This window comes from Rhinopithecus bieti, unplaced genomic scaffold (genome assembly GCF_001698545.2).
Source record: "Rhinopithecus bieti isolate Rb0 unplaced genomic scaffold, ASM169854v2 scaffold_27010, whole genome shotgun sequence".
Lineage (NCBI taxonomy): Eukaryota > Metazoa > Chordata > Mammalia > Primates > Cercopithecidae > Rhinopithecus > Rhinopithecus bieti.
In genome coordinates, this window is record NW_016812757.1 from 1,664,464 (window position 1) to 1,691,711 (window position 27,248).

The following is a 27,248-nucleotide window of genomic DNA, read 5'->3' on the forward strand; positions in this document are numbered from 1 at the left end:
AAAATTATATTCTTTGGTTCTCAATCTAATCCAAGGGTTGACAAACTTGTCCTGTGAAAAGCAAGATGATAAATACCTAGCTCTTCCTTGGTTCTTCTTTCCTGAGCCATTGACCAGGAAGTGGCTCTAAACAAAAAGCTGGTATGAGGCTGCCTTACTTGATTCCCCTCTGTCAGGCACCATAGTACTGAGCTGGTTGTTGTCCAATATTTAAAAACAATTTTATATATTTTGTCTGGTTGTCTAGTTGTTCATACTGAGGTAATTAGACTGGATTCAGTTACTCCATCATGGAATCACAGGACTTTTATAAATAAAAAATAGGATTACAGATGTGAATGTAGTCTGCAAACTAAGATGGAAAGAACACATGAAGAAGATAATGACCTACTTCCTCAGCATCCTGCCCAAGCTCCCATATTTGCATTTAAGCACATATTAAAACAAACAAACAAACAACAACAACAACAACAAAAAAAACAGAGGCTTCCATTTCCGTCATTGTATCTGATAAATGACAAAGGACTACCTTAACCACATGTGTTCCTCCCTCTTCCTGACTTACTGCTATGACAAAGACATTCATCTGAGTAACGCCTGAATGTTAAGATCATTTGTTTTCAGAATGCCTAAGGTAAAGACCGATTATGCCATATGGAAAGAACTTACTTGGTTAAGCCCATGGTGTCCATTACTTGGATAATCATTACCAACATCACCTATTTGTTGCTTAGATAACAAATAGCAAAAATCTGTAAGGTAATGAGTGGGCATAGGAAGCTGGGAAAAGGGAAGACCTCAGCATTTAGCGTTTCCAATGGCAGCAGTCCTTTATGATGGGTGACCAAGCAGACTTTCATGACAAGTGACCCTCCAAGCTCATCTACATAATCATGGCAGATTGAACTTTTGAGGCTAAAGCTGTCACCTTGTTACCACACTTGATCTTCTCCTCATCCAATCCTTAAAATGATACTTTGGCCTATCTCTGTGTTTATCTTGTAACCCTTTTCTCTATTTCAACCACTGTCCCTCCAGTCTCCATCAAAGAACCAGTAAGACTCACGGGCTAAATGTTATCCATCTTCAGTGGTCCATATTAAGGGCTCCCTAGACCCTCTAGGACAGTGGTCCCCAACCTTTTGGGCACCAGGGAATGATTTCCTAGAAGAGAGCTTTTTCACGAATGCAGGGGTTGGGAGTTGGTTCCAAGATGAAACTGTTCCATCTCAGATCATCAGGCATTAGATTCTCATAAGGAGCACACAACCTAGATCCCTTTTGCATGTGCAGTTCACAGTAGTGTTTCCAGTCCTACGAGAACCTAATGCCAATGCTGATCTGTCAGGAGGTGGAGCTCAGGTGGTTATGCTCGACCAACCATCACTCACCTCCTGCTGTGCAGCCCAGACCCTAACAGGTCACAGGCCAGTATGGGTCCACAGCCTGGGGTTGAGACACCTGCTTTAAGGAACCCTTTTTGATTCTCCTATGTTAATTCATTTTCATTCTTTTGTGAATTTAACTTGACTGGGCACCTCCCCTGTACTAGGCACAGTGGTGTTCACTGGGGATTGGAAAATGAATGAAGGACTATCACCACCCCCTGAAGCCCTCCAGCACTTTTCTTGTCCTGCCTATAATTTTCTACACGGCGCTTTCTGGCGAAAGTTTTAGATATTTTAAAGCCCTGACTGGGTGAGACCAGCCTTCATGCTAAAGGGTCCTATCTTCCTTCCTTTTAGATTCCACAATATTTCTGGCCCTTCAGAAAAAGAAGCTCCTTGAACATCATTGTACAGAGTAGATCTACCCTATCAAGGGAGTCCATCTATGAACCCATGGGCGCTTACTCTTTGTCTCTTCAGCCCTGGATTAGCACCTCCTGCTAACATTTTCTGCCCTGTCTAAACACAGGGGCCCTTTCACTTTCTCTGCTCATCCCCTGGTTCTTCTTTCAGTTTCCTCAGCATGGGGCCTCCTCCTTTTCCGGGTGCTTTTGTGTACGATCCAGCTTGGAAGAGTCCAAGTTGGTTATTTTTTTTTTTTTCACCACTTTATCCCAGATCTTAAAAAGTTGGTTGGCAGATCACAAGTACTCGAAAATTATTTGTGGAATGTATGAACAAATTGCAAACAAGATGCAGGAGTATATGTTCAGATATGCCATTAAGTCTGTGAGTTAGTCTCCTTGGCAATCCGGGACAGCAGGTTGAAGAAGTAAGTGGTGGCCTTGGTTAGAGAGGATCCCTAACTCCGGGTTCCATGGAGAAAATCTGGTAAACTTTACTGTTGAAGTTTTTTTTTTTTTAAAAAAAAATCTGAATGGTCTGTATCACTGTTATTAAAAACATTTAAATCCTATTTTAAAATATGTTGCATCATTTCATTACAAGGAGAATATAGCCTAACTCCCCAAAAATATTCTCTAAAATGTCAAGCTGTATTCATATATTATTCATTCAATATAGAACCATCTTGATCTGCTTCTTCTCACACAGAGGCTCTATGTAAGGGGTAATCCCATGGCCCCAGGGATGGGTGGGGCCCTGAGGTTTCCAGGGCACAGTCACCAGTAATCTTGGATGGTAAGTCTTTGGTCAGAATGCCTTTAAGTAATCCTACTGTGATGCCACTGGTTCCTCTGCCTTACATCTGACCTTTTTGCTAATTTTCCTTGCATTATAAATACTGAATTTCTTTCTTTCTTTCTTTCTTTTTTTTTTTTTAGCCCTTTCACCTATTTACTTAACAGTTTCTGCTAAAGAGAAGATCAAAACTCTTTATAGTAGCCAGACCAGGACCCAGAAGGTCTGAGTTCTCTTTCCTGGCCATTATCCCAGCTAGTGTTGTGTTCTTAGTAAAAATTCAGCCAGCTGGGACTTTTTTCCTTACTCCTGGGAAAAGGGAGCCCCCTTCAGAATTAAGATTCTATAAATAGTCTTTTATGAGGGCTCTTACCAAGCCTGGTAGGTTATCGCCATCATTTAATTACCTAGCATTTGCTTCTTTAAACAAAATACCGACGAGTGTTCTTTTGAGTTATTCCTTTTTCTAGCCTCTGAGACCCTCCTGTTCAACTTTATATTGAAGAGTCAGCTTCTTGTACTTCTGTGGGGGTTGTGAGAAACTCTCTCTGAGGGTAGATTATGGAGCAGTAAAACCAGATCGCAATTACAGCATCTAATAATGCAAAGCTCATTTCAGGAAAAACATCAAACAGGAAACTTGAAGCAAAGGGATGTGTAAATTAATATTTCTATCTGGCTATCTGCCTAGGCTTTCTGAGCTAATCTGCTTTATTACATATTTACGATCAGAATTAAAACAGAGACATTTTTCTGTATTCTCTTCTATTCTCTTTCTTAGTCTAAGCTTCTCATTTTATTTATCTGTTTTTTAGGCTAGTGGTTAATTTCATTTTCTCCAAATTGCGACATATACTTAAAATCGATCAAATATCTTTGTCTGGTTCACCCAACTTCTGATTTCAGTTTTCCAAAGACTTTCATGTTATACGATTTTTATCTTAGTATTTACATTTGATAGTTCTAAAATAACATGTTTATATAGATTTTCTCCCATATTTAAATATTACCCAGTGATCTGTCACTATGGAACTTGAAAAAGCATTAGCAACTTCCTCCTCCACATTTCCACTCATGGAGTTCCCATCTCCTAACCCCCAGTGTAATTAAAATGTCTATGTTTACCTAAGTCAATATTCAGCGATTGCATTAACATGTCTACGTTGTTTATAGCTGAGTTACAACACAGGGACCACATTTTTATGATGTTTCCCAAATAAATAATTTTTCTTTCTTTTGCTTAGTTGTCTATGTAACAGTTGCTAATTCAGCTCCAAACTTATTTCTAGAACGTAAATCTCTCAACCCCTTCAACCACATTAGGTATTCCATTATCTTTATCTTTTTGGTATCTCCTCCTCCTGACCCTCCTGGATCTGACAGCCCCCGGGTTGGCTGCTTGCTGATCTCCAAAAAGCCTCACACTTCACCTGTGACCTTTGCCTCCCTCCTCTTCTGGATCACCTATTTTCATCCCGTGCTGCCCGCTTCGTTGGTTCACTTTCTTATTCTGCTAAAGTATGTCCTCTAATAGCTCCTTAAGAAAGGATCCATGAGGGTGCATTTTTCAAGACCCTGCATTTGATGTGACAGTTTGGTTAGAGGTTAGTGTAGGATTCTATGTTGGAAATTCTTTCCCTCAAATTTTTAAGGTTTCCATCCATAGTCTTCTGACTTTCTGTGCTGTTTTAAAGAAAGTCTTGGGTTCTTCCAATTTATGGTGCTTTGCCTGCTTTAGAGAGGATGCCAAGTAGGTGGGCCTGGAGCTGACATTGATATTTCAACCAGGAAATCTGGGAGTCACTGGGTACTATTCAGGGTCTCAGAGCTACTCTTTCACCTTGGCAATGACCATCCAGGACTGAGTCTCAGGTGTAGATTGTAGATATCAGATCCCAGAATATAATGAGCCTGGGTAGCTTCCAGAATTTGATTTTTGTTGCTGTGGTTTTTGCCCAAATCTTTGAGACTGTTGTGTGTGTGATTTTTCCATTTATCTTCCTTTTTCTTCAAACAGCTCACCCAACTGGGTCTCCATATCATCTCCTTGGACAGATAAGGAAAGTGTCCGGAGTTGGGTATTCCAGGACTCTGACACTGGAGAGAGGATTTGGACCATTAGGGACAGCGGACATCTCTTCTCCTTCACAGCTAGGGCACTTCCATGTGCCTTTCTTAGACGTGATGTGTTATAATACCTTAAGAATTATCTGTAGATGGGGTGTAGTTTGAAAGAAAGGAGATGGACTCAGAGAGATGGGACTGTGTCGCAGGCAAAATCTCTGACTTCTTCTAAGCCTAAACTTGAGATCTACAAGAGCCTGTCCCATGACCTGGGAAATCCACAGGCTGGTATCTTTGAGCTGTACTTAATTAATAAGAGATACTGTCCCAAAGGAGTTAAGTGACTGTGAGATGAGAAAGACAAGAAATGGCATCTCAACTTCTTGCCTGTTGATGCTTCATGACATTAAGAAGCAGTAAATCCTGAACTGTTAAAGTACGACAACTCCACACATAATGCAAAGCAATTTGTGGAATTTCAAGCCACAGGGATTTAACAACTCAAATAACAGAGGCAGAGTTTTTAAAGGTCTTTAAGTGATAAGAATTTCAAATAGATTTTGGTTATGCTTTTAAAGATTAATAACAAAAGTTCATGCTGCAAAGAAGAGTCTCTGCTGAAATGGCCAGGCAAAAATAGCTCCACACCATGCTTTTTTCTTCCACCTGAACTTCAAAAGGATGTATGTTCAGATTAAGATGATTTAAGGTAACATGGGACTTGGTGATTGCCTATAGAGAATAAGGTAGTTTATAGAATTTTTGATCAAGAGTTCAGTGTGTTTCTTCTTTGTGTGATCTGATAATTGTAGAAAATAGGCTTATGGAATTGTTTGTTTAGAAAAGAGCCATGGTAAAATTAGACATTGTTATGGACTGAATGTTTGTGTGCCTCCGCAATTCACAGGTTGAAGCTCTGATCTTTCATATGATGGTATTTGGAGGTGGGGCCTTTGGAAGGTAGGTTTGGATGAGGTCATGAGGGTGAGGCTTCATGTTAGGATTTGCATCCTTACAGGAGGAAGAAGAGAGGGGAGCTTGCCTGTCTCTCCAATGTATGAAGACACAGAGAAAAGATCTGGATCCACAAGCCAGGAAGAGAGAGCCCGAGAGGAACTGAGTGAGCCAGCATCTTGATCTTCAACTTTCGAACCTCAAGAACTGTGAGAAATGAATGTCTGCTGTTCAAACCACATAGTCCATGGTATATTGCAATGGCAGCATGAGTAGACTGGGTTACACATACAATATCTGAGCTGTGAGTGGAGATAACCCCAATTTCTACTCTACGTTGTAATTTTTGAAAGAAATCTTTGACCCCCAACTCTTGTGTAGAATGATATAGACAAATGATGACAGAAACAAGGCCAGCCGCCTTACTGGGCAAGTACACGGGACATGCGTCGAAAAATGATCCAGCTGCTAAAAAAATACCTATTATGATTTCAAGTTCATTATTTTTCTCTTTTCTTTACAAAATAAATCCTCTCTTGCCTTTTGACTCCATTTCCCAGTAAATTTTGGTTAGGGTCAGGCCTTGTTTGAGAATGTTATAGATTCCCTTAATTAAGTATGGCATTGCAGCCGGTTGCGTAGAGGCAATTGTTTACATACCTCCTATCCTTTGAAATCTTTGAAAGTTTCTAGGAACTCTAACTCATCTTTTCAGTGTTTAATATTTTACACCTTAGGAAATTGGCTCAGAGCCAAAGAGCAACTTAAAAATAGTTAGGATGCATATAACAAGTAGTATTTATTCCAAGTACTTCAAACAGTGTGAACGCTTTTGTTCAATCATATGACGAAGTGATGGGCTGGGCCATAAGTAATCTTAAGTCATTGCCACATTTGCAGAGGAAACCAGGATTTGCATGAAGGTTTGAAGTGCATTGTCAATAAAATATTAATCCACAGAGATGGACTCCTCTTCTGGAACAATAGAAAAAAGGTAGCACTAGCTTTGCAGTGAGGTGCAAATTTAATCCAGGGCCTACCACTCTGATCTGTGAATCTAATACAATGTAAATAATAAAAGTAGTAAAATTCCCTGAGTCCTAAGCACCATGTCTAAAAGTGGCAGTAGTGATATTGACCCCATCGAGTTCCTGTGAGTCACATCTGTGTGGCTGGAGTCATGCCAGGCTAAGCTGATCTCCTTGTTGGATCAGGTCAGGCCTGAAGTGATTTGCATGGGTCTGGGGGGCACAGCAAGAGCCCCATCTGTGATTGACTGCAATAGGTACGAGCATGTCTGGAGAGTTAAGGAGCTAACACAAGCGAGCTAAAAGAGGGAGTAGGTGGCTCATGCTATCTGGGCTAGGTGATGCTGTGGAATCCGCAAACACTGCATCTTAATGCCAACAAGGTTCGTGTTTGCTCACAGAACAGTCTGATGTAGGGCTGGTGGAGATTCTGTGTGGCTCTCCTCAAAGCAGTTGACTCGGGGACCCAGGGTCCTTCTTTCTTGTGACAGAATTTCCTTCAATATGTGCCTTCCATGGTCACCAGAATGAATGACAAAGAAAGCATGGACAGTTCTGCCAGGCCTAGAAATGGTATAGGTTATTTTTGTCCACATTCTACTGGCTAGAACCCATCATACAGCTCCAACCTCAATGTAAAGGAGACTTAGAAATGTCATCACCATTTGTGCCTAGGGAGGCCTTGAGAAGGGAAGCACCAATTCAGTCCCTATCCCAATCTTTCCGTCTGGCCACAATTTCACTCTTGCTGCCACTCACAGAACACACACATCCCCTCCGCAAGGCAGCAACCCAACTTTCCATCCAGTCACCAGCATGCTCTGTCCTTTCCATCAGGCCCAGATGGACTCTTCTTGTTTTGGCAAAAGATAAACTGAAAACACAAATTGTTTGCTCCCTGTCCTGACATACCCCATACACAATGGTGGAAGAAAGACAGGATAACCACAGTACACAGGACCATCGAAAGGGGAGGGGTGGGAGACACAGGGTTGCCATAGCTTTGGAGGACTCTGAGAGCCCACTGAGAAGATGTGAAGACCACCCACCTTGAGGAGGAAAATTACCTTTGATTAGGGCATCTTTTTATTTCCTGGGGGGAATTCCATTCTCTATTATTCTCAAGGTCCTGGGTTCTGCCTTCTGAACAACTCTTTCTCCTCCTGGCTCCTCTGGGCCACACCTGAAATGATGTTGGGAGAATGCCTTCTTGGGGTTTCTAGAATTTCCAAATTCTACCTGTGACTGGTGAAAGACTGGGGGCCCAAGAATTTTTTTTAAAGTCTTAATAATCAACATCTTTCTAAAATAGATGTATGGTTTCCTTGGTGATTAATGGTCTCAAAATTTAGCTGACTTCTTCCTCACTTATTTGTTAATCAGTTCATTTGTCAGTAACTATGCCTATTATTCTTCCAAGATACGGATTCCAATTCTGCTTATTTTATTTTATTTTACTTTTTGCTGCTACCCTCACGCCTTTCTCTTTAACCTAATAAATCTACTCTGAGAATAATTGCTATGATAGATTAAGATAGATTTATAATCTGGTCTTTCCCCTGAGTCACAGTATTCAATTTAGAAGTTTTTCTGTGATTTTATTGCTTTTAACATTCCGTCTCTCATGTTTTAGGACATGGAAGCTGTGAGCTTTTCCAACCTGCCGCCCTGGAATTTCTGGATTCTCTTGAGTCCCTTTCATGTATGTCTTGCAAATTGGTTAATTTCTTCTCTCTTTTTACTAATATTTTGGTTATGGATTTTTTTTTCAACATGCAACAAAGTTGAAAGACTTCTGTGGTAGAAACCCATATATTGAGCACCTAGACTCTACCATTAATAGTTACTATGTTTGATATACATGCACATGTCCATCTCACTCCTATACATGTCCCATTCATCACTTGATTCATTCTTTCCTGAGCTCGCCTTCATCTTGTAATACCTTATGCACACAGCCAGTAATAGCCAGCATGCACAAATGCTCTGATATTTCAACTGTGTAGCTTGGAGCTATTAGCCGAATCTGTGCATGACTTTGCCTTCCAAGTTACCACAGATGGTTACTTACGAACCAATTTGCCATTGCTTGGTTCAAGTCTCCATCTTTCTAGTCTCTGATATCAACTTTCTATTCCTCTGCTGCAAGAATGGTTATCCAAAGTTGTCCTCACGTTTGTGCTCCCTCCAGAGGCATTAGAAGACAATTTGTTTCATGCATTTTTCTTAGCCTCTCAGGATGGGGTAACCTTGGCATGACTTGCGGATGCATCACTTCCATCTCTGTCTCCATTATCACATGGTCATCATCACATGTGTCTGCCTCTCTGTGTCTCTTTTCTTTTTCTTGTGAGGACACCAATAGTATTGAATTAGGGTCCATGCTAATGGCCTCCTCTTAACTGGATTACATCTTTCAAGGCCCTATCTCCAAATGAAGTCATATTCACAGGTAAGGTGGTCAAGATTTCAATATATCTTTTGGGTGCGGGGAGCACAATTCAACCCACGAGAGTGAGCATCTGCCTACCTTTATCACAGACTTCAATAAAGAAGCTCTCTGGTCAGGTGCAGCAGATCAGGCCTGTAATCCCAACACTTTGGGAGGCCAAGGCAGGTGGATCATCTGAGGTCAGGAGTTCGAGACCAGCCTGGTCAACATGTTGAAACTCTGTCTCTACTAAAAATATAAAAAAATTAGTCTGATGTGGTGGTGAGCGCCTGTAATCCCAGCTACTCGGGAGGCTGAGGCAGGAGAATCACTTGAACCCAGGAGGCAGAGGTTGAAGTGAGCTGAGATTGTGCCAATGAACTCCATCCTGGGCAACAAGAGCAAAACTCCATCTCAAAATAAATAAATTAATTAATTAAATTAAAAATAAAAATAAAAAAGAATCCCTCTTGCGCCTAAAATGATCTGGCCCTTGAAGCCAGCTTGGGAGCAGGTCATGGGCGTTCAATGGGAACGGCGTTTCCATGTCCCACCCTGGTGTGGCAAGCTTATGTCTCAGGAGGGAAAATGAAATAGCTAAAATGTATGGAAGACTGAGTAGACTGTCCTCTCTACTAAATTGTCACCCAGATCTGTGATCTCAGAACAGAATGAGAATCTCCGTTCAAAAAATATTGCTTATTTTATCTATAACTCAGAAGAATGATCACTACAGGGATGCTTGAGTATTCCTAACAGAATGGTGGAAAAGCTATAGGGGGTGAGAAAGGCAGATCCTGCTCAGATTTCTAAAAGCAGGATCTCCATTTCAGGAAGTGCAAATCTGGGCAAGGAAGTGCATCATTACCCTTTTATACTTTATCTGAAATACACAGTGACACTTTCATAGCTTCCCTTTTAAGCTTCCTATAATCCTGCATCCAGAGTGGAGCTGTCCATCTCTGCTGACAGGACCCCTCTTTGTGGAAGCCATCACTGTCGTACTGTGAATATCTATATTTGGTAATTACCTCATTTCACAAACATCTATGGCGGGACTGTACTGGAGCTTGCGAGGGCCTTAATGTCTGTTTCAGACTCCCCCAGTGGACGGAAGGAAGGGCACAGGGCGCACGTCTCCTAGCACCCAGCATGGTGTCTGCACATCATTATGCCATGACTGTTTGCCAATCAAGTGAACAGAGGAATCCATGAACAAATAGATGGATGATTTTCAGGAAGTGGAATATTTGTAATAGGATTCACCAGAAATAATTAGGTTGGGTGCCCTGTTGTGCCTTCAGCAAAACCAATAAAACCTATCTACATATTTTCCTAATTAAAGCATTTCTACCTTAATTGTGTTTATTTTCTTTTGAACTGCCATAACGGAGACTCAATCCATGGAATGCTTATAGTGGCAATATTTTCTAAAATAATAATAGGGATACATATTTGGCACAAACGTAAAATTCCAAATTATGCATTTTTAAATGTAGAAATTCTACAGATATATTCAAATATCATCAGGCAATCTTTGTGAAAAGCATTCTGGCAGCGTGTACTAAGATCTATTGAAAATTTTAAATACTTTGATCTAGCAATTTTACTGCTGGGAATCTATCCTAAAAATCCAAAGTACTGAGCCTGCTTTATGAATAAGTGTATTGCAGAATTATGTGTCACAGTGAAACTTTTGAAATAGTCTAAATGTCCTACAATAGGGTAATAGCTAAGTAAATTATAGGACATAATTATGCAGTCATTAAAATAATGTTTATAATGAGTTTGTAATAATAATATGGAAGAATTTATATTATAATAAGGAATAAAAGAACAGGAGGCAAAATTATAGTCTGATGACATCCACATTAAGTAACAATAAATCTATGCATAAAACTCTGAAAGGTAGTACACAAAAATGTCAATAGTTATTGTTTCTAATGTGTGGAACTTGCAGTGATTTAAACATTTCTTCTTCCTGCTTTCCTTTATTTTCCAAATTTATCACACTGAGTATTTTGTAATGGGAAATGTAATAAGCATTTGGAAATAAAGGCACAAATGAGGTGAAAAATTAAATTGCATTAAATGTTACATTTATTAAAAAGAGGATCATAAAATTAGCAATGCCTTGGAAAACTCGAAGTCTAAGTTCACTATGCATAGAGGGGATAAATGGGAAGAATAAAAATGTTGAATGCCATGATTTCAGAATTTTCGCAGGCACTGATTCATTTATGGAGACCTGTGGATGATGCAGCATTTGAGGGGTGGGCATTCAATCAGTCTCGCTGCTGGAATTCACAGGCGACTGATGGGGCCAGATTCGACGTGGGTAGGTGCACAGTTCCTCCCAAAAGCGCTGTTCCTCGGTTCTTCATTCCCTTTCCCTCACTGCATCAAACCTGCCAGCTTCTATGAGCTCTGACAAGATAGATGTTGGCAGGGACAGACGAAACAGACTGATAGCCATTGCATTCGAACCAGTCACTTATAAAGGAAGCGAGTGTAACAACATTAAGGTTGTAGCAGCCGTTCTAAATGTCAGTCTCCCTCCTCGTGTGGCTGGGAGAGCATAGTCTTGTTTTTATTCATGGCTGATTCTTTATGTGGCTAAAGGAGGCAGTACACCCTCATTGAGACCAAGTGCCTAACACCGCTTGTGTTTAAAAAGAAGTGCATGTAATCCCAGCATTTTGGGAGGCTGAGATGGGTGGATCACTTGAGGTCAGGAGTTCGAGACCAGCCTGGCCAACATGCTGAAACCCTGTCTTTACTAAAAATACAAAAATTAGCCGGGCATGGTGGTGGGCACCTGTAATCCCAGCTACTCAGGAGGCTGAGGCAGGAGAATCACTTGAATCTGGGAGGTGGAGGTTGCAGTGAGCTGAGAAAGCGCCACTATACTCCAGCCTGGGCAACAGAGTGAGACCCTGTCTCGGGTGAAAGCAACAACAACCACCAAAAAAAAAAAAAAAAAAAAAAAAAAAAAAAAAAAAAAAAAAAGTGCATTTTCTACCAGGTGTTTTGATAAAAGGTAAAACTTTTGTCTCTTTCTTTTATTAAAATATATTATTTTACACTGTAAATCATATGTATTGAATGTCAAGTATCAAAAAAAAGTAACCGAAAACAACTGTAAGAAAAGAGGGGTGAAAACCCCCACAGCCGGATCTTTTGTCATGCTTGCCTCCAAAAGAAGCTGATAAAATTTATCTTAATTTTTTCGTACAAGGTAATGTGCTTTTTCTAAAACCACAGAGTGAGAGAACATTGAGTAGTACATGATTCTGAGACTTAAGACAGCAATAGCACACACAGTTTCACACAGTACTTGGGGCCTGGTATACTTAAACACACATCAGCACGTTTTAAGGAGAAAAAGAGAAGTATTGGGAGAAAAAGAAACCAACATTTGTGTTAGTTTAAGAAAGAAAGTGACCGGGCACGGTGGCTCACGCCTGTAATCCCAGCACTTTGGGAGGCCAAGGCAGGTGGATCACGAGGTCAAGAGATCGAGACCATCCTGACCAGCATGGTGAAACCCAGTCTCTACTAAAAATACAAAAATTAACTGAGTGTGGTGGTGCACACCTGTAGTCCCAGCTACTCAGGAGGCTGAGGCAGGAGAATCGCTTGAACCCGGGAGGCAGAGATTGCAGTGAGCTGAGATCCTGCCACTGTACTCCAACCTGGTGACAGAGTGAGACACTCCGTCTCAAAAAAAAAAAAAAAAAAAAAAAGCATGTGAAGATGTTAGCCTGAAAGAGTGACAGTACAGTTTAGGGAAAGAGAACATTCTGAAAATATTTGGGTGTCATCTGAAGCAGAGGACCCAGTTTTCTACATTTTTTTTTTTTTAACTGTGGTTTCTAAAATAATTATTTAACTTTTCACAGGGTACAGGTTTAAGTCTTACTAGAACTGGAAACTGACAGATTATGATGTTTAGTATCTTGCAATGCTGGACCACAATCAGGGAACTCTAGCTAATCCCTTCCATCCTTCTGCTAAGCTTGGGTTTTCTCCGTCAAGTAAATTGTTCAGAAATGATGAGCAACTCACTTAGTTCATTGAAATTTCCTCAGTAGTTACAGCAAACTCAAGAGACAGAAGGGAACAGAAAATACATAAATTCAACCCATGCTTTCCTTGTATCTGTAATTCCTCCTTCTAAGAACTTTGAACATTCTTTGACTGTCAAACCTTTATCTTTCTTTATAATTAGGATGGTTTTCTGCTTTTACAGATTGTATCTATGTTTGCATTTGGACAGGTTGTAACTGCTGGGGAAAACAATTTCTGCACTGAGAGTTGTTCAATAAGAAAGACAGACAATATTTGGGTGACAATTTTGCACAACGGAACCAGTTGAGGAAGACTTTACTGTGAGTCAGTTGAGCTTCCTACAAACATGGGATCAAGGTCCAAACATGGAATCTTTTCTGTGTCTCCTGGTTTCTTTGAGATGCTTCTGCAAAAGGCTTTTGGGAAGCGGGGGCCTGGAACCAAGAGTCAGAGCCTCACACATTTGAAAACTAAAGACTTTTCTCCCAAAGCTGGCTTCCTGCTGATTGATATCAAGGTCATTCATTATGCAAGATCATTAGTCACATCACATTATCTCCGCAATCAGGATTTCGATGATCAGTTTTAAACTTAAAAAAAAAAAAAGCACATTTCTCGACAGGCACAAAAGAGATGGTAAATCTGCCTGGTCCGTTATACTTCTGTAGTGTTTCTCATTTTTGTGCACTCTTTTCCATTCCTAGGGACACTGCTCTGTTTTACGCCCTTGACATTTCTTTTCCTGACAATTGTCACTGTCTTTTAATAGCTCATTCTGCCTCTAGGCCCTCTGCCTTCTAGAGGAATCTCAAGTCCTGGTTGCCAGAGTCATCCACCTGGATCCTCCAAGTACTCCATGGAACCTACTGCTTAAACTCCTAACTTTTTTTTTTCATCTGGCTTTAGATTCTTTGTCTCTTTCTCAGTATTTCTTCTATAAATTTCAGTCTCAAAGGGGCATGGAACCAAAGTCTCGATGTCTGCATTCTCAAACCAGCTCGGCCACCAACACAGTGTGACCTGAGGTAAGACCCTTTCCTGCTCTCTGCTTTGACGCACAGAGAAAGGATGGAAACAACGACGTAAAGATTCCTTGCAAAAACAAAACCAAAAAATCTGTCATTCCATGATTTATTTTTATTTATTTACTCCTTTTTGAGACTGAGTCTCACTCTGTCACCCAGGCTGGAGTGCAGTGGCGTGATCTCGGCTCACTGCAAGCTCCGCCTCCCGGGTTCATGCCATTCTCCTGCCTCAGCCTCCCCAGTAGCTGGGACCACAGGCACCCGCCACCACGCTCAGCTAATTTTTTGTATTTTTAGTAGAGACCGGGTTTTACCGTGTTGGCCAGGATGGTCTCGATCTCCTGACCTCGTGATCTGCCCGCCTTGGCCTCCCAAAGTGCTGGGATTGCAGGCGTGAGCCACCCCGCCCGGCCCATTCCATGAGTTTTAAGTGATGAAAGGAAATGTCCCTGCCTTTCTGAAAAGCCTAAGCATTTCTCCTGTCAGAGCTTTTGGAAATGTACAGCTCTGCATGAGATTATTACTACTTTTTTCCCTCCTCAGTCAGACGTGTCTTGAGTGCAGGTGGAATGCATTGCCGGGGGAGGTCCATGGAGGCATTTCACAGACCATGCCCGCTCACAGCTTTGACCTGTGCGGGCAACGCTGGGAGAAAGAGTTTCTGACCATCCTTGCTCTCCTCCTCTCGGCTGTAGAGGCAATCTCCATAATGGGAAACAGAAGAGATGGTGCTTGTCCAGCCTGTGGGTTGCCTTGGAAACGGCTGGTGGGGAGCCGGCTTTCCCTTCATTAATGGGGCCGTCCATTTGCTGCTGATTTTCTCCTAGATCCCTCCTGCTATTTATGCCACTTAAAGAGACCCTAAAAAACCTTACCCTATTTGTAAAGAATAAAAGTGACATTTTTGTCAGGGCTTCAGTGTTTAAAATCCTAACAGATAATGTGTGGTTTTGGTAGTAATGCCGATTCGGGGAAACCTCTCAGGGGCACATTTTTCTGGTCTCCATGGATTCACAGGTTTTGTAATTATCTATTTTCTCCCTCTTTCATTCTTGTATCTTTTCCTTTTCTTCTTCATGTTCCACTGTCAAAGATGTCCTGCCACTTAGTCTGTCTGATCTCAGTACGATGATCAGGTTACTAGGATCCCTTTTGTGAGTTTAGGAAGTCACAAATGTCCGGATTTGCAAATTTAAAGAGCCATTTTGCCCAACATAATAAATAAAAGAGAAAATGAAATATATAAGAAGATGTTTTATAGATGGTGAAGCGTGATTGAGGTCTGGAAAATTGTTATAATAAAAACCACTCAGAGTTTCTGCAATCTGACACCCTTTATTTTTCCACAATAGAATACTGAACATTTAAAAAGTGGTTTCTTGCTGGGCACAGTGGCTCACAGCTATAATCCTAGCACTTTGGGAGGCCGAGGTGGGTGGATCACCTGAGGTCAGGGGTTCAAGACCAGCCTGGCCAACATAGCAAAACCCCGTCTCTACTAAAAATACAAAAATTAGCTGGATATGGTGGCACATGCCTGTAGTCCCAGCTACTCAGGATGCTGAGGCAGGAGAATCACCTGAACCCAGGAGGTGGAGATTGCAGTGAGCCAAGATTGCGCCATTGCATTCCAGCCTGGGCAACAGAGTGGGTGGGGGGCGGTGGGAAGGTGGTTTCCACTTTAAAGAGCATATTCCTGAGCATTGTTTCACTTGATTCTATTTGATCATTTACATTGGGTGTGGGGAGTGCCGATGACTTTTTCCCTTTTTTTTTTAATATGGGAGTGACTGGCCTACAAAGCCTATCTGTGCCTGCTGGAGAGAGCTGAGCATTGCCCAGAGCAGCTTCCCTTAGAGCTGGTGCAGGGACAGGATGCAACTCTTAGGTGCCTCCCCTGGGGGACGGTGAGCACTTTATACGTTTCAAGAAGGAAGCCTACAGATATCCCATGGCCTGAGAGGTGACTGTGGCAAAGACAGCGTACTGAGCCTGAATCCTTGCTAAGCTGGACTTATCCTTGAGAGGTGGTTTCTGAGCAGGGTCTATATTTCCCAGCAGCCCTTGCAGTTGTGTGTTACCAGGGTGATTGTTCAGGCTTCACAATAGATTCTAGGTGGAGCTGATGTGTATCTCTTTCTGAACCAGGTTGTAAGAAGCAGGAATCCACCACATACTCTCTTTCTTCTTCTGTTGTCTTTGCGCAGGAAACAGCAAGGCTCTAGACATGATGTGGCCACAGGATGGAAGGGTGCTGCAATCCCCTCCACCCCAGCTCTCACACACAGCTGAGGAGGGCTGTTTCTGAAATAAGGGTAACAGGGGCCTGGGGGAAGGGCTCTGGCTGCTCCTGAAAAAGTGCTCTTTTTCTATGGGGTCGGCTGCCTCGTTGTCACTGTCTCTGGTCACGGCTGCAAGCCGGAGTTTCTCCAGCAAGTGAGTCAGAGGTGGATTGAAGGACGAGACTGCTGCCACACCATTCCTCTTGCAGATCTGTTTGTTTATTTACTTGTTTGTTTTTAATCAGCATTCCCCCAATTCATCTTTATGGTTTTTGTTTTGTTTTGTTTTTTATTTTTTTTCCTCCTAAACCAGCCAGCTCCTAGTGTTGAGGACAGTCTTTCTGAAATGGCAAATCCTTCACGTGCTGCTCTGTTTCTACAGACCTTCCTTTGACAGGGAGGGGACACAGATGGCCCAATTTGCCAGTGAGGCTCTGAAGAAAGCCCAAGCTTGAGATGGGCTTTGGATGGTGGGTGCTGGTAAGAGGGGCAGTGTTCTGAACCAAGGATACGCCTTGTGGAACAGAGAGAGAAAGTCACAGAAGAGCAACAAAGGGCAGAGGCAGACGGGTACAAACAGGGAAGGAGGGGAGGAAGGAAGGAGGAGGGAGGGGAGGATGGAGAGAGGAGGGAAGGGAGAAATAAAGGAGGAGAGAGGGAAGGATGGAGGGACAATGGGGGGGAGAACAGAGAGAGGAGGGAAGGGGAAAAGGAAAGAGGAGGGAGAGGAGGGGAGGAAGGAAGGAGGATGGAGAGGAGGGAGCTGAGGCAGGGGAATAGTGCTTAGCTGGGAGGAAAGGAGCCTGGGAGGAAGAGACTGGGGGAAGAAGAAGTGGTGAGGGAGGGATTTCTATCTCCCACCTCCATCTGCACACACACAGAGAGGGAGTAATAAGAGAGTGTCGCAGAGACAGCGTTTCGCTGTGCCGAGCACATCCTGAGTCTGCCGTGGCTTCATTCAGTGAGTGCAGAGGCTCGGTGGCTGGGGGACTCCAGGTCACTGGCCGTGGTGGGCCTGCTAGGGCTGGATTTTTCCATTCTTCTACAACTGTCATTTGTGTGACCTTCCAGGAGAAACAGTTAAGTAGGGCTGAATTAGGGCCAAGAAACGATGATATTATGTGAAGCAGATGAGAGACTCATCGGGTCTGGTGCCTCCTGAGGGAGGGGGTTGCTGCCCCGGCCCCAGGCTGAGCTGAGGACAGGCCCCGTCAGTGGACAGTGAGACACCATGGGGCACACCTCTCCGGCGAGCATGAGGAGGAAGCTAAGGATGGCCAGGCAGATGTTACCTCGGGGTTTTTGAGCTAGAATAGTCCCTAGAGATCATCGAACCTGACACCAACTGCTGCTTTCTCCAGGAGATGCACCTGCCAAGGCTCTGGGAGCTGGAGTCATGTCAGAGTGTGTGCAAAGTCCGTAGTCATGGCAGGATCTGGGCTCTACCAGGCTCCTTGGTCAATGCTATTTCTACCACCCGTAAGTTCTTCAGAGCACACAGCCTGCTACACGTGATTGAATTGCACAGAGGTAGTTGCAGGTCGAGGGTGGTCTCTTGTAAAGGGAAACGGTGGCAAATGATAGGAACAAGGATCGGCTCCCTGCAGGTGAGGAGGGCTGCTTGAGGCATCAGAGGAAGAACAGAAGAAAGATCCCATGTGACAGGAGGAGAATGAGGACGAAGAGCTCTCTTGTAGAAGTACTGGGCTGCGCTGACATCGTGAGAGAGAGGAGAACTAGGCCAACGGTCCTCATGAATTCCTTAATATCCCTCAGTCCTGGAGGATTTCCTGAGGAAAAAATTAGAAAAGTATGTGTAAATAATCCTAACTAATTGCTTTACAGTTTAGAAGTTGAATAACAATAAAACATAGTTTCCATTTTATTTTAGAATTGTAATTTGCTTTGTAGTCAGACCTCTGTTCATATCCAGCAGGGAGTATGAAGGATCACAGGCTTCATCACCAGACGGATCCAGCCTTGAATCCAAGCCCCACCACGTCTTAGCTTTGGAGAGAGCATTTTTCTTCTATGTGCTTTACTTTCATCATTAATAAATGGGGAACTATTAATGCATATCACAAACATGCTTAATGATTTGAACAAAAAAACACATGGGCAATTGTACCTTGTTAATTCTGACACATATGATAAATTCCCTAACGTAACATCAGTTTTAGTTCAGGGAGTAATGGGTGCTTGCCTAACTTATGTCCAGCACTTTGCTAAGCGATGGGAATATGAAGTCACACCAAAGAGATCCTTCACCTCAAGAAAATGATGGTTGAGTGAAGCAGTACAATCTGTCTCTTTGACTTTCAATGCTCTGTTTGAGAACAGGAATCCTACCTTTTAATCTATTTATTTGCAGAGCCTAGCAGTGTGAGGTACAAAGTAAGTGCCTGGACATGTAGTTTATGATGTGCCTTGAGATGGTCACAAAGGGGCCGCGAGGAAATGTTTTCCAACACAGTTAATGTAGATAAAAGTGCAGAGGAGAAGCCACCTGAAGCTCCTTTTTAGACATCGAGGAGTTCTGCAGGAAGAAAGTAGGCATCGCTGTGATGGGAGCGGGTTGCGGGGAGAGAATGCGTTCTGACACCCTCGTCCAGCCAGCTCTGCTTAGCATGGGTTTTCTCCAATATATTTCCCATGGAATTTAGAGGTCAGTGAAGGTGAAATATGCTTTAGAAAAGTAACATAGATCTGTGGAATAAACAGATAATTCCAAAGCAAGATGAATCAATAATACTGCTGGGTCCCAGACCTCATTAATAAGGGAATGACTTTTCTCCCAAAATACTAAGGGCTTGCAAAGAAGTTTTAAAATGTGGTGATACGGGCACCATTTTCTCTAGAAAAAAATCATCAGTGAGGAGGAAAAACAGCAATTCTTTGTTTCAGATGAAACAGAAACAATTTCTGATGTTTTGTCAAACATTGTTATCAGCAATTGCTAAAAGATATGATTTAGGTACTATTTCAAAGGAATTATTTCTACAAAAATAATTTTAAAAACAAATATACTAATTCAACTAACAATTACTGATCACCTACAATATTTTCATGTCTGTGATAGGTGTAGCATAAAAGAAAAGATTTTAAAAGAAAACCTATTTTAGCCGGGCGCGGTGGCTCAAGCCTGTAATCCCAGCACTTTGGGAGGCCGAGACGGGCGGATCATGAGGTCAGGAGATCGAGACCATCCTGGCTAACACGGTGAAACCCCGTCTCTACTAAAAAATACAAAAAACTAGCCGGGCGAGGTGGCGGCGCCTGTAGTCCCAGCTACTCGGGAGGCTGAGGCAGGAGAATGGCGTGAACCCGGGAGGCGGAGCTTGCAGTGAGCTGAGATCCGGCCACTGCACTCCAGCCTGGGCGACAGAGCGAGACTCCGTCTCAAAAAAAAAAAAAAAAGAAAACCTGTTTTAGTCTCACAGTTTAGAGAAAGAAACAGACTTACAGTAACAATAAGCCACTTCTTAAAAAGTGGTTTAAAAAAGATGCAGACTTCACGTGGCCCAGATGCCTTTCTGGGGGATCAGGAAGCTGACAGCAGAGCTTACACTCAACTCCAGACTTCTATCCAAATCCCATGATCTGTCCACTTAACTGTAGTTTCCAAACATCAGCTGTTCATATGCCAGTTTCACCATTCTGCCAGGTGTTGCACCTCCAGTGTGGTGGTTCATTTAGTATCTATTATGCTGGATTTGTTCCCACATAAATATGTTTCAAGAATTTACCGTCACAGCTATGATAGAGCATGTTTGTGTGCTCCCTGAACTATCTCAGCTAACACTGGGGGTTGCGTGCCATCCGTTTCAGAGATACGCAGTCTACCATGCTATTATCATGTTTGTAGAGAGAGCCACAAATCTCTGGCTAGAGATGCCAAGACATCACCAAGAGGAGTTCCGTCCTTACTGCTTAGGAGTTGAGAGCACGTTGATTAGTTCAGCCACAGGGAGAAAAAAATGATCTGATAGAGAAGCAGATATTGAGTTCTGTCTCGAAGAAGAAGTAATTTATTGGATAGTAAGAATGAGGCAGTGGAGTGTGCTGAGGCACAGTGGGGAGCAGGGGAAACATTGGTAGTTGTTACTTTCAGGTGGCCCAAGTGAGAGGTCAAACAAGGAAGGCTGAAGTTGCAGAAAAGAACCGATTGGAGGCAAGTCTAAAAGGGGCTTTGGATGCTGAGCTAAGAAGTTTCAGTTTCCAGCAAATATTCAGGTCCGGGCCTTTTCAAAAAAAATTCATAGAACCATCCCTTTTAAAACAAGAAGTTAGATCATTTGTAAAGAAAGTGAGGGTCAGAGAAAGGAATTGATTTGCCCTTGGTAACCCAGGCTATTGGTAATAGATGATCTGGAAAGTAGGGCTCTGCTTCTTAACTTGGTATTCTTCATGCTCACTTTAGCTGTTCCTGACATTTATTCTTTAGCAAACCATTGCTGATTGAAAGATTGGGTTGAATTGGAGATGGGTTCATTAGAAAACATCAGGTGCAGGTCCTGTGGACACATGGGAGGAACAACCACCTTTCTATTGGGAGCTGAGATACATCCCAGAGAAGATGACACAGATACTGGGTTTAGCTGCAGAAGGTGCTGAACAGGAAGACATAAGTGAGTAGAGACGTGAGGCAGAGCCTCAGGTGGTGCTGGTGTACTGACAGCCGGTGATTGCTGGAGGCCAGGGAGCATGTTTGAAGGTTGGATCTAGACCCTGGCTGTCCATAGCCATAGCTCATTAGGGCAAACAAATCTGCTTTTCAGATGTTGCTGTTAAAGCCAATGATGACAAAAATGTAGGCTAGTATGTAAAGTGAGAAGAATTTATGAGGCTTCCTTAACCTCATTGTGGTCAGGTCAGCAGTGACTTCCATAGGGCAGTGGCCATTTTTTACCGCACTCCTCTTTTCCTCCGCATGGATACTAATGCAAGTCTGTGGTTTCCCACACACACTTGCCAGCAGAGCTTCCTAACCTTTGGAGATGTTGCTTCCCTGCCTGAAATATTTCAACAGCTTTCTGTTTCTTCCAGAACAAAATGTACAGACTGAGTAACGTGGTTTAAAAGCCCCCTTGTTACCCCTTCTCTGTCTCCTTTCCCAGCTCATCCTGCCAGGGGACTTTCTCCCTCCCTCCAACAGGGATTCCCATTCTTTATGTCTACATTCCTCACTTTTCACTTGAGCATCCACCTGCCTTGACTCCACAGGTAGGAGATTCCATTAGACATGGATTGAAGACTAGACCTTGCCCCATGGCTGGTTATCAGAGCCAATATCCATGCTCATTCTGCTCCAGCCTTTACTGGAGAAGAGAATCAGCTCTCAACAGCATTATGGATCTTGTGTGGATACTTCCCATCTCTAGCAATGAGAAGGAAGCTCGCATCTTCATAATACACCACATTTCACCATTGGAAGACTGGAACAATCAAAACGTTCTGCTATGAATTCAGCTTCCTGAAATTTCTACCCATTGCTTCTAGTATCTTATGTCCAGGTATTCTTTGTTCGTCCAAGAGACACTTTCTGTCTATGCTGTCTGCATAGACATTTTGTTAGGTTTCGAGGGAGCAGAGCGAGCTCCAGTGTCCTCTCCTAAGGAGCTGAAGAACTCAAGGGTGAGATAGATATATAAACCCAAACCCAAAGTCTCTGCATGTGATGACTAAGCACAAGACACAGCTGACTCATGCACCATCACAGAAATGAGGCCTGGTGTTCAGCAACCTGTGGGAGTTTTCTGGAAATAATATGAAAACAGAAGCCGTTTTAGAGGGAATCATGCACATGAAATCTTGAAACAATTAACTCCCTGAATGTTCAGAGACCACTGAGAAGTTCTAAGTAACTGAAGCAGAGGAGCCTAAAGGCTGAAAGCTGGTAGAGGGGCAATCATGAGGACGGATGGACGGCAAAAGGTGGTACTGGACATGCCGCTTGGGCACAGAAGGCTGAGCGTAGTCGCCGTGCCATAGAGCAGTACTTTTAAAACTGTAGATGCCTGGACCCCATGCCAGAGCTTCCTTACGCTGGAGGGCTCAGAGGTCACCTGGGCAGCCAAAACCTTAAAAAGTCTCAGATGATTCTAGTGTGTACCCCCGAATGATAACCTTTATAATAGGGGAAGATTTTAAGAGGAAAACTAAAAAGTGACATAATCAGAATTTTATACTTTGGCCTGGGCGCAGTGGCTCACACCTGTAATCCCAGTACTTTGGGAGGCCGAGGCAGGCAGATCCCTTGAGGTCAGGAGTTCAAGACCAGCCTGGCCAATATGGTGGAACCCCATCTCTACTAAAAATACAAAAATTAGTCCAGTGTGGTGGAAGGACCCTGTGATGCCAGCTATTCCAGAGGCTGAGGCTCGAGAATCACTTAAACCGGAGCCAGAGGTTGCAGTGAGCCGAGATCGCACCACTGCACTCCAGCCTGGGCAGCAGAGTGAGACTCAGTTTCAAAATAATAATAATAATAATAATTTTATGCTTCTCAGCCCCTCAACACCTAGTACCAGCTCCCCAACCCCACCCCTGCAACACGCACACACGAGATCCTTTAATGATAGCTGAATTTTTTTTGTGTGAGATTTTATTGTACTTTTTAGTTAAGGGATACTGTGTCAAGTATTTTAGTAGTTAAAAACATCAAAGCTTGTGAATGAGTCCAGGTAAGGAAGCCCACCTTGCTATCTTATCCTGGTGCAGTGAACCTGCTTCATGCCACAGATTCTTGAACCGCCTTGTGTTGTTTAACAAATTTTAGCTTTATTTTATAGTAGATAATACAGGTTGCAGAAAAATTCTGAGGATAGGTGTGTGAACAGTGCTACAAGGACTGATTACTATAGTCAGATGCTCCATAAACCTGTCATTTGAAGACAATAAGAACATCCTGTAAATAGATTGAGAATCTGATGGAACAGGCATTTGCAAAGGAGGTGGATGTGGATAGGTGTGGGTTACAAGATGGCGTCTTTCATAATGACCTACCTTGCAGCATAAGATTCACAAAACACTGGTGAACACTTGGAGGGCCCTCTGAGAGGCTGCTCAGTTTAAACTGCTACATGATCATTTAATAACAACACTATAGAACTGCTTTGGGTTCTCAGAATGCCAATAAATTCTTTTGTCACTTCTTAAGATGCTTGGTGTATAGCTCTTCCCTAGAAAGGGACTTGTGTGTTGGTAAAGGCTGCCCATGGAAAGTTCTCAGAAAAGCAGTTTTCTCTGAATTCATTGGGACATTCATATCTCTTCTTAGAAATTTCTAGGGATTTGGATTATATTTCTTGAAATCTTTTGGTGAATATCTTTTTCAGTCTGACTTTTGCAATACTCAGAATATACTAAATTTTTTTCCCTCTTTATTCAGTGGGCCAGAAATAAGTGGGTCAGATGTGAAACAGAAAAGAAAAAGTGTATGTCTTTCTGGGTGTGCATGAGCGTGCACACGCATGGTGGGGGTGGTACTTAGCATGGAACCGGCAATACTCTGGTCTTGCCATATGGCTTATTTGCAAATATAGATTGCAGAAACTTAACCACACTAAATTAGGCATCTGTGCTTGACAATATTGCCTGAAGTTAGGCTTTCAAAATGCAGATAATCATATTAATGCTTTTACAATGAGGCTTTTCCTTTGGGTCTGGGGCTTAGTAAGTGGTATGCTGAGCTCTGTTCTTTGGTTCCGGTCTGTGACCATGCCTCCCACTTGTTCAGAATTCTGGAGAACCTGGGGTCATGTTTTGTCATCTCTTCCACAAAGGTCAAATGGGAGCCCTTACTTTTCTGGACACCACTAGAGTGCCGACGGGACTTTATTTTATATGTAATTGTAACTGAAAACTTCTCTACTGGGAAAGGGAAAGGATGACGCCTATTCCAAACACATGCACCGTCCCAGGGATGTTGTTCAAATGACATGTTACTGGGAATCCGTCTTCACTCTAATTCAGGAGTGAGAATTACAGCACTGTCACAGTTTTACTCGAGACTGCAGATTCTTAATAAAGTGTGCTTTGGGGCAGAGGCTTTTATTTTCCTTTTATGTGTAACTAGTGCTGATGCAATGCCTCCAGGATGAAATTTAAACTGGTATTATAATCACAAATCACAACATAGGACGTCTGTTTGTTTGGTCAAAGTCAACACAGTGTCCTGTTCAGATCATCTGAAAGCATTAGTGCTGCTTTTCTGAGCTGAGGGTAGAACCATTTGCTGCCCTTTAATCAAGTCCCCTGCCATGTGTGTATACTTGTGTTTGGATGATTGGGCTTATCTGTGTTTTCAGTAGTGTTTTCTTGGAGATAAGTAGGGCACACACCTTAATAACAGGGTACTGCATATTCCAGGCATCTGAAGCCACATGCCACACATACCAGGAAATAAATCACATGTCACTCTTCATTCTCAAAAAATCCACAGTTCCATCATCACCAAGGGCATAGCAGATACCTGACGGGACTTATTAGACATCCACAGGCAGAAAGCCTCCAGCAGGTGGGTCCAGAGTGGCAGCTGGCCCTCTGCATATGCTAATCGAAGACGGAAATGTAAGTGTCCAGCAACTGGCTTTGCTTTAAAAAGCCTTGGATTTTATGTGGGTGGTTGGTTAACTAGTGTAGCACATTTAAGACTTCATAATAATATGAGAGTGGCCAACACTCCCGAGTGTATATGGGGTTTAGTATGTACCGTGGTGATTGACAGGTATAACGTGTTTACTCCAAATATTCTCTAGTGCTTCCTGAGCTTCCTGAGCTCATAACAAACCTTTAAAGGTATTTTCTACACTTGTTCTTGGTGAAAAGCGAGGAAGGGATCAAGATATTTTTCTAAATCCTCATTTTACAGAAGAAACTGAGGCTCAGATAGGAAAAGTAACTGGCTCATGTCAGAAAGCCAGAAAGTAGTAGAGAGAACGTTTAAATCCAGGTGTTTGTGACATTTAGCCCAGAACTATTTGTGCTGTGCCATGCTACACAAGCCTTTTCTCCAAGCAGAAGGCTCAACTCAGCACCCGTTCCCAAAATTCATGGGCAAGAACACAGCCCACATTTCCTCAGGACAATCAGCCTCATGGGGGCGCCCAGAAAGCACCTCTCCACTCTGCCTAACACAGTGTGTAGTTCTGGTCCATGAACCTCACTGGTTTGGCCTGGCCATGGAAGTCCTGAGAAGCCAAGATCAAGGACCAGATGGCTCTCACTTTATGCTCGAAACTTGCACAACTGCACAATGAGGACACTGGCGTGGCCAGCTTTTAATGAACAACCTGCTCTTCAAAGGACGTAACAGTGGTAAACGCTTTTTAGCTCTCAGCGACCATGTGCCTGGGGCTGTAGAAAATCTATACTGAATGAAATTAATTGAAAGAAAACAAAGTAACCTTTTATTAATTGCCTCTGGCACAGATAGTAGAGTGATGGGGGAAGATACATTTGTCTTTGTCCATAAACTTCTCCCGTTTGTAATATCCTCCATCCATCTCACTCACCTCTCTTCACCCTTCAAGCTCAGCAACATTAACTCCTTTCTCCATGAACTCAGTCCACACTGATATCTCCTGCCTGTAAGAATCTGTTCTTATGTTAACATTTAATTTAGAATTTATTTCGTCTTTAGTAATTTATGTCCTATGTTCTTTTTTAGCTTTAGAAGTTTCACAAGGTTAAAATTTATGTATTTGTTTGTATGTATGTATGTATTTCACTTCTTTTGGTTTTGGCTTCTTACCACAGTATAAGCAATAGGATTGAGCTCCTAATGAAAATGCAGTATATATATGCTAATAGGTTAATGCCTCTATAGCTTTAATACCGAGTCATCCTCTGTCCCCACCACCACCATTTGTTGCAGGATTTTCTGATGATGATATCAGAGTAACAGATTTCTATGGAAAACAAATATTTATTTCACACTTAATTAATACTTGAATTTAGACAGCAATTCCATTCCTGATGATAAAAACTAAAATGTATGCTTCTAGTATCCAACCAATCACAACTAAAAAGTTGTAATTATTTGCATAGGAAACTTCAGCTAAGTAGACCTGCTTTGAAATGACACCTGGCTGACTTGTCCCAAGGTAGCTTTTCCCAAGTTTATCCACCTAACCTTCCATCCCTGCATCCATCCTTCCATCCATCTATCCATCCATTTAATCCACCACCCCAAATCCATCCTACATTTAGTCATTCAGCAAATGTCTATGGAACAATTATTTTATGCCTGACTGTGTCCTAGATGCTGGGGATGGAGTGATGAAAATACTAGATAAAAAGTGTGTTCTAATAAACAAAAAATATAGTGGGGCTAAGAGAAAAAGTGAAAAAAAACAAATCATATAAATAAACCAGAAAAATGTCCAGTAGCAATAACTGCTCTGCAGATAATACAAATAGAGTATGCATTCCTATTAACGGGTAGCTCCTTTAGATTGGCAGGTCAGGAAGGCCTCTCTGAGGAGGTAACATTTAAGCTGAGATAAGAAGGTTAAGAATCAAGTGTGCACTGATTAGGGACTGATCCTCCCAGGTAAAAGCAAAAAGCCAATGCAAATGTCTTGTAGAAGGAAGGAGCTTGGTGTTTTCCGGTAACAAAAAGAAAGCCAGTGAGCCTGGAATGGGAGGTGCTGGGAGGGAGGCTGCCGCTGACGAGCTCAGAGAGCTTGTGCAGGCCCCGGCAGGAAGGCTTTCGTGCACCAGGCTAAGGAATTTGGATTTTATTCTTTGTAGGATGAGAAGAACTGCAAGGTTTGATGCTTTAAGCAAAGCTGTGTGTATGA

At 42.5% G+C, this 27,248-nt stretch overlaps 1 protein-coding gene across 1 annotated transcript in view; it reads left to right on the forward strand.

The window, feature by feature from the left end:
- Positions 1–27,248, forward strand: part of LOC108545142 (uncharacterized) — a 76,397-nt gene that overhangs the window by 33,609 nt on the left and 15,540 nt on the right. Inside the window, exons 6-7 of the mRNA XM_017896622.1 lie at positions 21,943–22,077; positions 24,934–25,014. Coding sequence (XP_017752111.1) covers positions 21,943–22,077; positions 24,934–25,014 — 216 coding nt within the window. The remainder of the gene's footprint in view (positions 1–21,942; positions 22,078–24,933; positions 25,015–27,248) is intronic.